Here is a 17,535-nt window from a genome sequence, read left to right as displayed (position 1 = left end):
ATGTGAGAGGTGGGCATGGTTATGGGCTAGCGATCTCATTGCAAAAAAGCAAAGAAACTTGCAATATGGCCAAGTCCATTGATTCAGGCACAGATGGCGGTTTGTCATAAAGAACCCAGCAGAGTGAGTGGTCTAGTTTACAAAAAGATACATTTATGGTTATATTGTACTTTGTACAATGTATATATGTTAGCTTTCTGTGGAGAAAAGTAATTGTACAATATCATAGAATTTGTGTTGTAAAGTGGATTGGTAATTGTCTTCAGTGGAGACCAAAAGATGAGCAAGAATACTCTTTGTATGTGGAATGAAGCCAGTATTAACACACGAGAATTTGTATAAGTTTGTTAAAAGTAAGATGAGAGTTTTCTGTGTAGCAGAAAGTATATTCAGCTTAAGCTAATAAGAGCATGAAAATGTTGGTATGCGAATGCTTCCATTACGGAGACGACTGAAAACGAACACCTGTGAATTATTTAGAAGTGTGGCATATTTTTTATGTAGCAGTGAACTTGGATTTTGCAGATTATGTGTTGGTGGCACCATGGTGAGATGTAGATGCTGATTGACAGCTAGAACACTGGGGAAAGAAACACGTGTCTTTGTATAACCACAGGGATACTTGAGTGATGAAATTTCAGAGTAAATATCCGGATATTTTATATTTTAAGGGTGAGTTGTTACCAAGAGTTACAGTCGTTAAATGTTTGACCTTATATTAATAACAGTGGTTCACTAATCCATAAAATTAATTAAAGAAATTAAAAGCTGTACAGTATTAGTTTGTTAATGCTTTAAGCATTGTGTATGGTAGCTTGTACATTTATCCAGATCTTATAATCAGTGCTTGTGTACAGTCAGTACTGGAACTGTACTGTATTTCCAGTGTCATGGCAGATACTTTTGCCTTATGATAATAAAGGCTTATAAATTAAATATTCTCATTACATAACAAATATAGGCAAAGGATAGACCATAGGTGTGTTCAGTGTTTATGATTTTATGAGTATCAAGTTGGAGTTGGATGGGACATATCTTGAGAAGGGTTGATAGTCAAATACAGCATGTATCTTGTGGATACAGTCTGTCTTGCACTGGCAATCAAGTTGCATTTAACAGTGTCCAGATATAAAACAAATAATTGTAAATAAGAGCATTTAACATTTGAAAGATGGGTTCACTTTTCAAGTGACCATAACCTATCAGTGTATATTATTGATGGTATTTTGGCCTCAGATACAACAGAATGTTCTCTGTTTCTTTAAAATATTAAAAAACGAGTAATAAGTGGGGAAAAATTAAATGAATGCATAAATAAATACCAAAAATAGAAATTATAATTTACATAGAAGAGCTGGTTTTCAGCGCAGGCTCTGTTATCTAAAATTTCCCCTTCCATCCATCCTTTTGAGTTGGCTGAGGGTATGTGGTCATCAATGTAGTTATTAGCTCCATGAAAAGATTTGGCAATTCCAACTGGCTTAGCAATGCTATTGGCACCTTGTCCTTCATTTATTCTCTGCAGTTTCCAACCTCGCTTCAAATGCCAAGTTCATGCACTTGCTCCATCCTAGCAGCTGCATCACACACTTTTACTGCCCTTGGCTTGCCAGGCATTACCTGCATCCTTACTGCACTAAAGGTCCTTATATACAATCACTCAGTTACACTTAAACACCTCAAGAATTACAGTGCAACCGTTTGGTTTTCACTGAAATTTTTGTAATACATTTTCTCTTATGAATCATCCAAGTTCATAGGAAATATCCTAATATAGAGATAAGGAAAATGATTGGTGTGCTACTAAGACTGGAGGACACTGACTTATGGTACACCCAAGTTTCCCACAAGTTTTGGCTAAATGATTTTATCATTGCTGAGTTTCCCTCCAGAAAAACAAATTACCTTATGAGTGTGTTTTTAAAAGAAATATATGATCATTGTAGATCATTATTGTCAATTTCTGATAAAGAAGATAATTTTGGTGATACACTAAGTAGTAAATCAAATGATCATGTATCCAGGGTATGGCATGTCTCAAAGAGTAAGTGGATGGGTGAAACCTAAGGAAAACTGAATTAGAACATGGTGTAGAGAAGTTAGGGATGATGTCTGATGTGACTTGAAAGAGGTAAATGCGATGCATACATTAAACTCCTCTTATTTTACATATTCTTTAATGTTAAAAAGGTTGAGAGCTGATTTCTAAGTTACAGCTTAAGATGAACAAAAAAAGATTCCTCTTTTAAGGTAAGGTCTTTTGCTACTCATTTCCCTTCTCACCGTATATTCTACTACTCTTGTTGTTGCATAGAAAAGCTTAGTACTTTATTATACTCTCATCTCCCACTCCATTCCCTTACTGTTTTCAAAATCAACTTAGTTATTTCAATTATGTCTTTAGAAAATAAGCAATGTGCAAGGCCTGTGGCATATTTAAAATGGCACATCTTATAGCCACACAGGATGTGTGTACTGTATTTATATTTGGGATAACTTAGTGTATGTGAATGTAATAAGTGTTTTGAGATTGGCTGAGTCACTCAGCTTCTGTTTCTTTGACTTATTTTTTGCTTATTTGCTGTTGAGGTGTCTCAGGTATCACATAAAATTTTCTTTTGTCAGATGGTGACCATATAACCAGTGTACTCAACTGAAGGCTGTGAAATACTATGTACAGTACCACGGTCATGAGTTTGAGTTCCTTTGCTTGTGGGCATACACTTTTGGTTGCAGTATTTATTTTTATTTAATTCATGTTTTTTCTACTTCTTTATTGTTAAGTGTAATTATTCAGTTTCATTTAATATTTTTTGTTATTAATAGAATAGTATTCAGGACTATATAAGGATAATTAGTCTACTTCTGTGTATTTTTCCTGTTTTTTTGTTCCCTTTTTCACACAGACAATATTTGCATTCATCAATACTGATGGGATTCCCAATGATTGGCTGGGTAGGCCATGTTTACCATGAGATATTTTCAGTTTTTATAAGTTTTTGTTATTTTGTATGCAGTTTAGATTCTTGAAGATACCTGTAGAGTTTTCTGTTGTTCTGTAACTCATTACATTTTTGTCCCTTGGTGCTTCTGTATTTTATGTGTGCTTGTTCTTGTGTCAAATTACTGATAAGTTGCCATTTTCACATTATAGGCTTGGATTTCGCCAGATGGTTAGTCTGCGGAAGATTCAAGTTTACTGCCAGGACACTCAACTAATAGAACCTCGACAAGCTGAGCTCCGTCTTGAGTGTCTTAGACGATGGCAGCTGCCAGATAGGACTCGTACAGCACCCCAGAGGGTTGAAGCAAAAGTCAAATTTGTGGAGCTCATGAAGGGAGATAATTATGGTACTGTTTAATGTGTAAAATTTTTGGTTATTAGTTAATGTGTTACTGTATAAAGAAACTTAACAAAACAACTTTAGTTTAAAGTACAAAAAGAAAGATGTGCAGATGCAGTTATTTTATTTTACTTGGCTTTATAATAGGTAATAGTCTTAAATCAGAGAGGAGTTTCAAGAACCACAACTACTTTTTTAGTGGTACCCTCCTGTGTTACCATTTGCAGTGTTAGGCTCTTGGTACGTTCATCAGTTGGGCATGAATACTTCTTATATATCTTACATATGCTGTTCATTGACTTAAAGGTTTTTTCCCAGGTAACTAGTCTTTTATTGTGAAAATGTTTGTTGTCCATAGATTGATTATTGTTTGAGTTTGACAATACACTTATATTTAGTAGAATTCACTTACGACATCCATACTCAGGTATTTTTAATCTTATCAAAATGATTTAGGACACTTTGATACTCCATCATTGGACTAGTAGGTGCCTTATTAGTGATTTTGCCAGATCACAGAGTTGGTAGGTTAGAAAACCTTACTTACCACTGAAGTGGCCATGAAATATATGAAATGAAGTTTATTTATCCCGTTTATTGTGCAAGTTTCATTTTCACTAGTAATGCTATGCATGTGAAATAGTCAGTCGTTCTTTCTTCAGCTGACGACCTTCGTATTGAAAACTTCTGTAAGTAATACAACTAGTTCTGATGAGGAAAATGCTATTTTATTTATTGAAAAAAATGTATTTTATTTTTGTTACTGGTGTCTAGTGCATTTTAACAAGTGATAACTAAGAGTTGATTTTTTATTTCCATTTTCTACATCAGCTGATTTTGCTATTTACTATTGGGTATCAAGAATATGTATGTATGTATGCACTTTCTCTCTCTCTCTCCCTCTATCTCATACTACAGACACATTATTATGTAAATTAGCTATATCTCAAAAGAAAATGGATTTAAAAGTCCTTGTATTTTTGCAAGTGGTTTAAGGTGCAGTTAATGACTTATAATTAGGAGTTTTTTCTTTTCATTTTATTGTTATCATTGTCAGTTAGCTGGTCTCACTGTTCACTGCTTTTGAGCTATTGAGGTGATACACATCTTTCTCAACACTTTCACTTACAGGTAGCCTAAAACCCCTTCAGGAGATGTTGATCTAGCTCAGAACATTTTCCTTGTTTCTATTCCTTTTACACATCTGACTCTTTGAACCGCTGTTAGTAAATAAACTGAATCATTTTTCTTTGTTTCTGTATGTCATAAACAGTTGAAGAGATAGCGTTGTTTATTTCACACAAGCTTCTCAGAAAAACTGCAGCTGATTGTTTTGAGAGGTTCATCTTATCTTGAATGAACAGTGTACACAAGCATTTCCTAAATTAATTGGGCAGGCTAAAAGTGAAGAAAAACAGGTGGAAATGGTTTGCTTGTGTTGGCAATGATGTTGGTTTATGCAGCATATAGCACGCCAAATAGTGGCAGGTTGGTGTGACAACCTCAGAAATTTAAAATTACACTAGCTAAAATTAGTGATGAAACTGGGTTTGTTATTTACGACTTGGATTAATACTTTTTAAAAATTTCTTTTGTGCCCAAGATCAGTTATTTTGCAGAATAGAAATATAAATGATTAGGTTTTCAAGAATTTGCAAACTTACAATCTCAGGGTTGAATCCTTCAACTAAACCCTGGTTTTTGAGTCAATCCTATTTCACCAACAGCAACAGCTTGCTTAATAGAATGTGTGATGTGGCCTTATGCATAAGATCATGCTTCTGTTCTTCAGAAAAAGTGCTGACCTGCATTGAATATGCTATTGTAAGTGTAGGCATTATTATGTAAACGGAAAACATGAAAATATAGGAAAGAAGGCACAGGCAGCAGGAAAATGCTGTGTGGGTCAGTTACTAAACCATCATTCCTTTTACTGTACTTCCATTCATATTCTCTTTCTTCCATCTTACTTTCCACCCCCTTCAAACAATTGTTTCATAGTGCAACATTTAGATTTTCCACCTGTTACACCCTTAAAGCATTTTTGCTCTCAGTTTCCATTTCAGTGCTGAATGACTGTAGGGTGTAGTGCTTGGCATTTGGCCTAAATTTTATATTCCATTCCTTTGTGTTATGTGTCATTTCATATGAGTTAGTTTGTATTTAATCACCACATTGTAGAGTGATTAATTGGTTACAAGCTTCTATTTACCTCACGGCTGATTTTTTGTTTATTCTTACAGATTACATGATGCAGAGTCCAGAAGACCTACATTTGGAAAACTTTAAAGAGAAACTTCGTAGTGCTTATGATTACAGGTGCCTTCTAGTAGCCTCAACCAAAGAAGGAAGAAAAGACAGAGCATTTTATTTAGGTGAGTTTTGAAAGACATGTTTTACAGGTATGGCATTTTGTTTTTGTACATAGTGGCAAAGTAAAAATGAATTGATGAATTTTTTTCCTTTGTAGCATTGCACACTGACTATATAATAATTCTGAATGTGGATATTTAATTAAGTCTTAATTTTTTGTTTTTCTAGCTACCTCAAGGTGGGGTGGGGTTTATACTGAGAATCAGTACTGAGCATTTAGTGATGGATTGGTTGTTGAGATGCAAGTATTGGTGGGGTAATTGGCTTGCTTGCCAAAGCAATTACATTTGAGATTATTTTAATCTTCTTCTTCTTCTTCTTCTTTTAACGTGCTTTTATTCCCATTTTTGTATGGGGTAAGCACGATGCCTTCTTTTGAAGGACTTTTTGATTTGGCTTTTGGGGTAGACCTGTGGTCTCGATCGGCTGCCCTGCCTGACATCGCTTAGACCCCGGTACGTATGTTTCATGTATCATACCCGACCCAACGCCCTTTCTTCCCAGCAGCGAGAAGTTATTGCGCGGGTATGGCGAGAGTTCGAGACGTGTGAGATGTTTGTTATGTTTTTAGAAGGTGTTGTAGTGGCTTTGTTTTGTGTGTGTATTTAGTCTGTAACATCCATTTGCTTTTTAAGCAAACCTATCCGTTGATTACATATATAATACCGGGATGTCTACACGGATAGCAGTGTGTCTGCCTCTCTGATCAGTCGGCTGCGGGTTTGAACCTGCGCCACAGACCTCTACGAAGTCCGAAGCTGCTGCTGTAACTGACTGAGCCATCGAGGCTCTATTTGAGATTATTTTAATATAATATGCAAACCCTAACTGGAGGTTTGATTAACATGTATGCCCCTCTTTTATTAGCTTTTTTATCCTTCCAAGGGTAGGATAAAAGTTGAGAAACTGCTTTTGCAGGTGTCACTGGAAAAATAAAAGACTTGATAGTTTTTTAAACATTCCAAGCATTTTGAGAATTGACCTTTAGTAATTTTGAAGCAGATTGTTATTAATCATGTTTCAGTCAGAACTGAAATAAAAACTTGGAGTTAAGATTTTACTCTGTTGAAGGTGAAGTCCATTTGTTGAGGGTGAAGTCCATTTTTTCAAAATTCCTACTGTACCCCTTATGATCTACGAGATTTCTTGTATTTTGCATTTTTTCTACCCCTAGGGGTGGTGCTGCATACTGTACCACACGGCCAATGGTACTGAGAGTTTTATTGCGTTTGTTCTGCCCCAGCTGCGTTACTTTCCATCTGTTCCAATTTAGCTCTTCTAACATTGCTGTCTTTTGTGAATTTTACCTAGTTCTATTTTTAATTCATATGTAATCATTAGACTATTATAGTAGTAATGATGATGATAATTTCCTTGTTTTAGCCTTTTTACTTTTGATTTATAGTTTTCTTGCTGTTTATGTAGAGTACAAATTAACAAGGATACAATCAATTTTACAAGTCTTAGGAGGTCCTTAACAGCTCATTTTAATGGCAGAATCTGCTATTTTACTAGTTCTCTTTACATTTTCATGGGTTTTCTTCCCATGAGAATTATATGTATATATATATATATATATATATATATATATATATATATATATATATATATATATATATGTGTGTGTGTGTGTGTGTGTGTGTGTGTATGTGTATGTGTATGTATGTATGTGTATATATATATATGTATATATATAAATATGTATATATATATGTATTGTAATATGTATGCCCTCATAACTTCTCGAATTCTTCAAGAATTCCGAGAAGTTAAGAGGGCATTGTATATTACAATTACATATGTATCTGGTAAAAGTGACCAGTAGATTCTACATATATATAATATATATATATATATATATATATATATATATATATATATATATATATATATATATATATATATATATATATATATATATATATATATATATATATATATATATATATATATCATATGATATAAGTTCCTCGCTGGGTGAGCGAGTTCTTCTCAGCTACCACTCTGTTGGTCGCGAGTTCGAATCTCTGACCGGCCAGTGAAGAACAAGAGGAATTTGTTTCAGGTGATAGAAATTCATTTCTCGCTATAATGTGGTTTGGACTCCACAGTAAGCTGTAGGTCCCGTTGCTAGGTAACCAATTGGTTCTTAGCCACGTAAAAGTAAATCTAATCCTTCGGGCCAGCCCTAGGAGAGCTGTTAATCAGCTCAGTGGTCTGGTTAAACCAAGATATACTTATCATATGACATATATATACATACATATCTATATGTATATATGTATACAGTATGTGTATATATGTATATGTACAGTATATTTATATATATGTAAATATATATGTATATATATAGTATATATATATATATATATATATATATATATATATATATATATATATATATATATATATATATATATATATATATATATATATATATATATATATATATATATATATATATATATATATATATATATACATGAAGTCAAAAGTTCCAGGAAAAATTGTTGAATGATGTATTTACACAGGAATGAAACAACCCAAATACTGTAAACAATTATCTGTGATGTAGTGATCATATAGACTTGTTACCTCAGTCATCCTCTTGCTACCGTGTGGTGTTAACATCTGCTTCAGAAAAGTAACTTCTTGAACCCATGAAAATAAAAATTTTGAGATGAGAGCTAACATCAAGTTCCTGACCAAGCTTGATTGGAAACCAGGAAAAATTATTGAAGAACAAGTTTATGGAGATTCTTCTCCATCTAAATCAGTTGTTTATGATTGATAAAGCGATTTAAGGATGGTCACCTCAAAGACAACCCAAGAGAGGGAAGACCATAAAAATGAAAGAATTGTGGCTTTGGTGCAGAATCTAGTGGATGAAGATCCCAGATTACTCTCAATATGATAGCTAATAAAACTGGTTCTCCCCCACCGTATTTTCAATTTTAAATGAAAATCTTGGTTTGAGTAAACTTTCAGCACGTTGGGTCCCAAAGCTTGTTAGACCAACTGCATCAAAGAGCTGAACTTTCTCTTGCATTTTTAACGAAGATTGAATCAAATGAATCAGAGTTTTTGACCGGATTGTTACTGGAGATGAAACTTGGATCCATCAATATGACCCAGAAAGTAAAATTCAATCAAAGCAATGGTTACCAAGAGGTTCAGCTGCACCAGTGAAGTTCAAAGTGGCGAGATCTGCCCAGAAGGTTATGGCAACAGTGTTTTGGGACTCCAAAGGAGTGATTTTGATTGATTTCCTTGAAGGACAAAAACAATCACCGGGAACTACTACAAAGGTGTTTTGCAAAACTGAAGACTGCATTGGCTAAAAACGTCGAGGAAAGTTGCACCGCAGAATTTTGTTCCATCATGATAACGCTCCAGCACATTCATCAAGGGTTGCAAGAGAAGTCCTACAGAAATTTAGGTGGGAAACTCTTCCACATCCTCCTTATAGTCCTGATCTTGCTCCTTCAGATTTTTTCCTGTTCCCAAAACTCAAGGAACACTTAAGAGGAGTCCGGTTTGAATCTTTGGATGCTGCTAAACATGCAGTTTCAACATGGTTTAATAGAAAGGCCCCAAATTTCTACAAAGAAGGGTTGCAGAGGTGGAAACAGCGCCTTGAAAAGTGTAGAGTTAGATGGTAGATATGTAGAAAAATCATGTTTGAATTTCCTTAAATAAAAAGTATATTGAATTTTTCCTGGAACTTTTGATTACCTATATATATATATATATATATATATATATATATATATATATATATATATATATATATATATATATATATATATATATATATATATATATATATATATATATATGTATGTATGTATGTATGTATTATATATATATAATATATATATATATATATATATATATATATATATATATATATATATATATATATATATATATATATATATATATATATATATATATATATATATATATACATATACATATATACACATACTGTATACAAATATACATATAGATATGTATGTATACAGTGAACCCCCATATTCGCGGGGATGTGTCCCACACCCCGCGAATAGGTCAAATCATGAATGCTTAAAACCCATCTAAAAACACTTAGAACTGCTCATTTTGATTGCTTAAACCTAGAAAAACCCTGTAAAAATGCTTATACCTGAGTGTTTTAATAGTTTTATCAAAAAAAGTGCATTTATTCGTGAAAAATATATGAAAATACAGTAATTAGTGAATATTTCTCAGTGAAAAATACAGCGAATGGGCGAATTTTCCGCGAATGATGGCTAGATATGTTCCACAGAGAAACCCGCGAATGCGTGAGTCCGCGAACCATGAGAACGCGAATACGGGGGGTTTACTGTATATATCTTGTGATATGTGAAAGTAATATGTTTTCTGTGTTTTTTTATTTGTTTTCTTTCAGATTTCCATATGTTGTGAAGTATAACGAGGTGATTTTTTAGTGTGTATGTTTTTGTACAGTAAGTTCCAAAAGTGAAGGTACAAATTTCAGAGGAGTTTGTTCAAAATTCACTAACTGGCAACTACAACACATAGCTGAAAAACTTATTTTTTTCTACATTGATAGCTCTATCAAGCAAAATAAAGCTAACATATGATGCAGAAATGTCAAATCTATGATATTTTTAACAATTATAAGAAAAAATTATGGTAATAGTAATTATTTCAAAGTATAGTAATTACTTCAAACTATAGAAACGAAACAATTTGAAATTTTCGTTCAACACAGGATTACCGACATTACCTTTGTATATTTCGAGCTATGTGGAAACAAATATTTAATATCATAGTGTATTATCAATTATTTTAGCAAAGATGCATAAAACCATGCAAGTATCAATAGAATATAAAGGGAAAATCTCTGTAACATTAAGCATAATCAACCATGAATGCACCTAGATTCAACAGAGAAGTTGGGTGTGGTTTGTAGTTCTGATTTTAGCTTCTAGAACCCGACCATTCGGACTCTACTTCAGCTTTGGCTTCGGTTTCGACCCATGACAGAAACGTAACATATCTATCCAACCTATGAATCACCAGCCGTGTCCTACTAGGGTTGGGGGGGATTTTGCCCCAATACCCCCATCGCCAGCCAGTAATATTGAATAAACAGGTAAATCAGTTCCCTCCTTCATTATGTTTGCAATAACTGACAGAAAGTAACCACTATTGAAAGCGTAAACTTGCTAACAAACAGGATTTCCGTTACAAATACAGAACCGTTACAAATACAGAGGGCTTCTCCAAGTAGTAAAAATGTTCTCAAATCATTCAAGTCTAAGATCCACCAAGGTTGACCGAAAACAACTGAAAATTCATCTATCTGACTTCCTCACTTCCTCTGCCTTGGCTTAGGCCTAGACTTTCTCACTTCCCCAGACTTGACTTTGACGTAGACTTCCTCACTTCTCCTGACTTGACTTATGCCTAGACTTCCTCACTTCCCCTGGCTTAGGTCTAGACTTCCTCACTTTCCCTGCCTTGGCTTAGGCCTAGACTTTGTCATTTCCCCTGACTTGGCTTGAGCCTAGACTTCCTCACTTCCCCTGACTTGACTTAGGCCTAGACTTTCCCACTTTCCTGACTTGACTAAGGCCTAGACTTCCTCCAGGGGACTTCCTCACTTCACTTAACTTAGGCCTAGACTTCCTCATTTTCCCTGACTTGATAATGAAACCTAACTAATGGGAAATCATGTTTACAACCATCTAGATATCCAAACAACTCAATTTATTAAATAACAAGCTGGAAAATATATTTCCTTGATTATTGAAATAGGCCTAACCATGTAGCCAATGCTAAACGCGCGTATAAGTTTGATTTCGTTTTTTTTTTCCCACCAACTTGTGTCTTATTTATATTTCATTCAATCAGATGCTAAACTTCTTGGTGCTTTATCAAAAGAAATCATAATACCTTTCAATATGACGCTATAAAAGTAGAAAGTTAATTTACAAATCACATTAGGCCAATGCTTATGCACTCGGTTCCTGCTGCCACTCAATGGTGAACACTCAATATCACACATTGAGAGCTGCAGATGTTTCTATGGGGGAAATCCTTTTTGGGGGGAATTCTTTTTTTTTTCTTTCTTTTCATAAACAATTATTGAACTAACATTGACCATTCACTGGGGAAATACCTTCTGTGGTTCTACAGTTAATCACTGATACTTATTATCAGATAAAAAGGATGATAATAATTGGAATAAAATTTACTAACTGGCAACCCCATGAGAGTTTCTGAAGAAGTACAATCAATTTTGAAATTTGTAGCTCAGTTTTGGAACTTACTGTACAATGCTTGTATATGTTTTATGTGATCATCATATATGGACTGAAATAACATTAAAAATGTTTATGGAAGATGCTATTTTGCCAAGTCTTACAAAGGGTTGGTTGGTTGTGTGATAAGATGTTTTTCTATAGGTTTTGTGTACTGAACGCAGCTGTGTGTGTTCAGGTGGACAGGATGTGGGTATGTGAGAGAGATTGTAGAGGCCACTTATGTTATCAGTTAACAGTGAAAAGGGATGACAGGTTCATAGCCATGGTCAATTCAGTGGCCTGTGTGTGTGTTTACACAAGTGTTAAGGCGGGGAGCTGCTGTCAGTCATTCAGACAAGAAGCAGGCCTATGTCGCTTTCTGAGCCAGAGAATAAATTGTTTATTCCGTAAAGAAAGAAATACTGTTTATTCTAGTGTAGAGAGGGAAACTCACTTTATTCCTGTTTCTTCCAGGGTGACCAATTTCTTTAAATATCTAGCTGGCAATCCAGGTTTAACCTCATGGAATATATTGGTAAAAATAAAGTTCAGTACAGATAGAGACCTGGTAGGAATAGGGTGTTTACTCTCTCTCCCTCTCTCAGTTCCTCTTATATGAGAAGTGTGTACTCTCCCAAGCATATAAGTTTTGTGTACTGTTAATAATATTTGATGCTCCCTTGATAGAATCTGATATAAGAGAGAGATTACTGTAACAGGCCTAACGAAAGTGTTTTTTATATGGAAAAAGGAGTTGTGTAATGGTGTGCAGAGATTGGTATAAGGTAAAGTGGCATTTACTTATTTTTTACTATGCTAAAGATTTGAGAGTTGAATATGATTTTGGTAAAAAGTTGAGTGTGATTTTGGTAAAAAGTTGAATATGATCTTTTAAAAGGTGGCTGTAATCTTTAAACAGATTTTGCCTTAGTGAAATTATTGTTGATAAACTTTTTGTGCATTTTTACATGTTCTTGTCTTTACATTTATTTTATGTGTTCTTGTGTTTATAATTTCACAGTGTTACCCAAGATTTTGTGTTGGTGATTTAACAATGATTTATTTAACACTTTACTTGTATTGATTTCATTTCTTAAGATTTCATTAAATACTTGTGCTGATTTCATTTCTTGAGATTTCTTTTTCAAATTCGGAGTAAATCTTAACAATTTGAATTTTGCCTAGTTAACTTAATTTCTTGATAAATTAAAGTTTTATGAATTAATCTTGTTTAAGAATTAATTCAATCTTATGTTGTTTTCAAGCAATGGTAAATTTTTTCGAGATTGTGAACTCTAATTATAACTTTTGAACTAAGAAATAAATTTTTGTATTTAAAGTTTTAAAAGCACAGTGCTTCATTTTTGACCACCAGTAAATAGAGTTGTCTGTGTATGCACAAGGTAAGTGATAGACATGCTTTGTTCTCCTTCATATTTATTGAAGTGAATTAGGACCAGGGAAACAATTATAGTTGTTTGATGGAGTGATGCCCTTTCCCCTTTAGTATATTTATTGCTTAACAGTTGTTACCTCACTCATAACTTGATAAACTTAGATTGATTTTTCAAGTGATAAGCAAGTTTTAAGGGATCACTGTTACCTTTAGAGCGTTCAGTCGTAATATTGTTATGTTTCAGGTATCTGAATGAAGTGAAGTGAGGTAAATTTTTGGACTTAATAGTTGTGTAATAACCAGATACTTGATCACTTCGTGACAATATATATATATATATATTCAGTATATATATGTTTACTCTTTTCTTTTTAAATAAGGAAAATAAGGGAGATCTTGGTAAATATTTGAAAAGATTTAAAAATGAAATAAAGAGAATTTATAAGTCATTGAAAGTGTAGAATTAATTTACACATATTGTATGCTTTTCAATATGTGTTTTGGTTTGAGGTCAAGTCATCCATCTGCAAGACATTTTAATTGTCCAACATGTTCAGTGATGATACATTAAAAATATTGTCTGTTGGTTATTTCAGGTTTAGGAGGATGCAATGTTTTCCGATGGGAGGGTCGAGCGAATAGCCCTTGGATGCGAGTTGATACAAAACTTGAACTGCCATCAGACACATTGGTTTATGGTGAGCTTGTTACAGAGCACAGAGGAGAGAACAAAGCACAACGCAAATTAACAACTTTTCATATCATCGATGGTCTTATTTTAAATGGTAGAGACATTCGCAACATCCACATTGTTGAAAGGTGGGTATGAATAAGTATTTTTTTTTATAAAATGCTTGTTAAATATTTCTAAAAATGAAGTGCATTTTATGATTTTGTTTCATAAGTTATTCATAGTTTTAATTTTTATATGATTTCATAATTATAATTTATGTTGGACTGAAAGAGAGAGAAAGAGAGCAATGAATTTTTACAAAGTAGGTTGACTTCTTTCTGATATTTTCAACCAAAGAAAATGCATTCACAGTGATGTTTGATCATTTGAGATTCTTAAGAGTGTGCTTTGAATGATCAGAAATAATGGTTAATTGGGTCACCTATTCTGCTAAGCTCCTTACATGTTTTACTGGTCATATGTAAGCAGGTTTTATGGGTAAATGTGACTACCATTGCTATTAAAATATTATGACCATTGTAATATGACAAATTGCCCATAAATTTAATCATACAACTCAACCAGCTCTTATAACATTCCCAAAAGGAATATACAAGTTCACATACATTCCCTATTCCCAACAAATTTTTGTAGGGCAGCTAATAATTAATTAAATCACTAAAAATAATACCTTTTAGTGTTGCAACCAAAGTGTTTTCTCATTGACATATGTCTTAAGCATACAGTGTGACAACTGAACAACTTTCTTAATAGGAGCAAACAATTTAACTAGTCACTTATTTTAATTCTACTATTTATGTCCAGATGGACCTATAGTTACAGTTGGGTTAGGTCCTGAAAACCCCATTGTTAAACAATGAAAAAATCCTGGATTGAAATTGAACCATTGTGTCCAAAAGCAAAAGCATTCTTAAAGGAAGACTATCAAAAATAGATTAAAAAAAATTACATGAAATAAGTTATTGACAACAACTCAAGTATATATACTATGTATTACTGTATGTTATATTTAGTGTAAAAAATGCTAAGAATCAAAATTATACTACTACTTAGAGTAACCACTGCTGAGAAACTGAAGTATTACAATGTTTTTATAGTATATATATAGGAACACACTTCCTATCATACTGTATACATATGTAGAGTAATTAAGATTGCAGTGTACGTCAGTGTTTCTTAACAAGTTGATTCCAGTTCCTGTGATGGACATGATCAGCATAGCCAAACACTGAAATAAACACACTTGAAAGAAATGGAAAAAATGGACTAATTCTATTCTTCATGTATTCAGAATATATGCACAAAATGATATGGTAGTTACATATTGTTATTTATCACCTAAAATAACATTAACTAGAATTTAAATTTTTGGAATTTTCTCATGACCAAATAATTTCTTCATTCCTGGCAAGCACACAGTTAAAACCTGATTGGATGGCTGAGTTGCCATGGAGATTTGTCGGTCAATCACACGCCATTAGAGCTAATCATTGGTGAAAGGCACTAAGTTTGAAATTTGCCACAATCATGGTGATTTGACCAATGGTTTTGTTTTCCTAATGATCATCATAGCCTAACCTAGACATGATCTTGATGATCCAACCAGTGTCATTAGCACTTGCTGCTTTACTGCTTATCTTCATGCTATGGAAACTATGATGCCGTTTGAAATGTGGAAACCAGCCATTACTTTCTGTACAGTTCAACGTATAAACTTGGATCATTGGCACACTGTTTTAGGGTTTCAAATAGACTTCTTGCCTTAGCCTGGATTACTAGTAGGCTAAGTGGCACATTCTTTTAAATTTGGTATTCCATCCACGAGTAGTAATTTCTCCATCACCTTTCTTCATTGTACCCATGGATGTTATTAATACTAAAGATTAATAGTGTGGTTAATGTTTCTTTTCCTTTAGAATTGTCGTTTGTTGACTGGAATAGCCTAAATTCCATGCTTTTTTCATGCTTGGTAATTATTTTTATTTGTGTGATACCAGGAGCAGAAGATTCAGCTGGGCATTTTGTAGCCATATTAGATGCTTCTAAAGCACAAAAGAAGGTGGCCCAAAAAATTACTAACAAAACAAAAAGACTACGGATTTAGATGTTAACATTGGCTGACCATATGGCAGACTGAGAGAGAATGTGTGGTCCCACCTACTGTTTGGGCAAGAGTGTTATTGCACCTGGCATCACTTGGCTGAGAAAAATTGAAATTCAAAAGTTTTTTATACAGTTGCATACTTCCAGGTTATTACAAAATTGAAAAATTTTAACACAAGCCAAAGTAACTAGGGGTCCATCTGTATGTACAAAGTTGCTTGGAGACTGAGGTTTCATAGGGGAAGGAATCAGAATTGAATTGAATATAGAATTTAGGCCAAAGGCCAAGTACTGGGACCAATGAGGTCATTCAGCGCTGAAACGGAAATAGACAGTAAAAGTTTGGAAGGTGTAACAGAAGGAAAACCTCTCAGTTGCACTTTGAATCAATTGTTAAGAGAGGGTGGAAAGTAAGATAGAAGAAAGAATATGAAAGAAGGTACAGTAAAAGGAATTAAAAGGGTTGCAGCTAGGGCTGAAGACATGCTGCAAAGAACCTTAAGTAATGCCTACAGTGCCCCACATGAGGTGCACTGACGGCACTACCCTCTACGGGGGAAGGAATCAGAGCTTAGGTGAAACTGCAATAGGCTCTGGATCAGTAGACTAACGCTCAACAAAGTCATCCATCTCTGAGTGCGCAGGGTCATCAAGCTCAATCTTGAGTGCAGAGTCATCCTCCTCCAAGAGATAGACTCGACTCTGGTACTAGGCTGTATCAAGCTCAATTTTGTGCATGGTCACCCAGCTCCAAGAGATTAAGACTCAGTGCTGGTGTTAGGCTGTATGAACCATGAAGATGGTGGTTTAAGGCTTATTGCAGGCAGTGGGGGAGGTAGTGACATGAGCAGTTGAGGGTTTATTAGCACTCCCTTCACCTGGTCTTTATTGCTAGACTTTTAACAGATACTGACCTCAAAGCAGGGATGTCCTTGTGCATTACAAGATAATGCATAACTTGTGAGCTGTTAAAGTGGGAACATCTCAAGAAATTTGAGCACAGTCTCATATATATGATGCAGTCTTCCTCAAGCTTTCAGCTTCATCTTCACTGCTTCCTGTTTGTAGTGCAAGGGTGTTGGTAACACTCAAGATGATTTGTTCACCTTCCATCTGCAAGACTGGAGGTGCATCATTGTCTTGTTGCCACTTACCAGCAACACCATGTTCTGTAAGCTTTAGGATATTAATGGCCTGGACACCTTGAAAAGTCTGCTAGATGTTCTTGTAATTAGGCACCCTTTTGTCCCCCAAGCCCACAAATTCCTCTTAGGTATTCCAGCAACACCATGTTCTGTAAGCTTTAGGATATTAATGGCCAGGCCA

General features: G+C 34.3%; 1 protein-coding gene across 2 annotated transcripts in view; it reads left to right on the top strand.

The window, feature by feature from the left end:
- Cmtr1 (Cap methyltransferase 1) overlaps window positions 1-17,535 on the top strand; it is a 63,648-nt gene that overhangs the window by 34,501 nt on the left and 11,612 nt on the right. For both annotated transcript variants that reach the window (XR_010853287.1, XM_067105097.1), the window contains exons 11-13: window positions 3,155-3,351; window positions 5,588-5,719; window positions 14,009-14,231. Coding sequence is in view for 1 of the 2 variants with exons in the window: in XM_067105097.1 (XP_066961198.1) it covers window positions 3,155-3,351; window positions 5,588-5,719; window positions 14,009-14,231 (552 nt within the window). In the remaining variant the exon portion in view is untranslated. The remainder of the gene's footprint in view (window positions 1-3,154; window positions 3,352-5,587; window positions 5,720-14,008; window positions 14,232-17,535) is intronic.

The sequence above is a fragment of the Macrobrachium rosenbergii genome, chromosome 6, assembly GCF_040412425.1.
Source record: "Macrobrachium rosenbergii isolate ZJJX-2024 chromosome 6, ASM4041242v1, whole genome shotgun sequence".
In the NCBI taxonomy this organism is placed as follows: domain Eukaryota; kingdom Metazoa; phylum Arthropoda; class Malacostraca; order Decapoda; family Palaemonidae; genus Macrobrachium; species Macrobrachium rosenbergii.
Note: the sequence above shows the minus strand (reverse complement) of the source record. Positions and strands in the feature narration are given on the sequence as shown.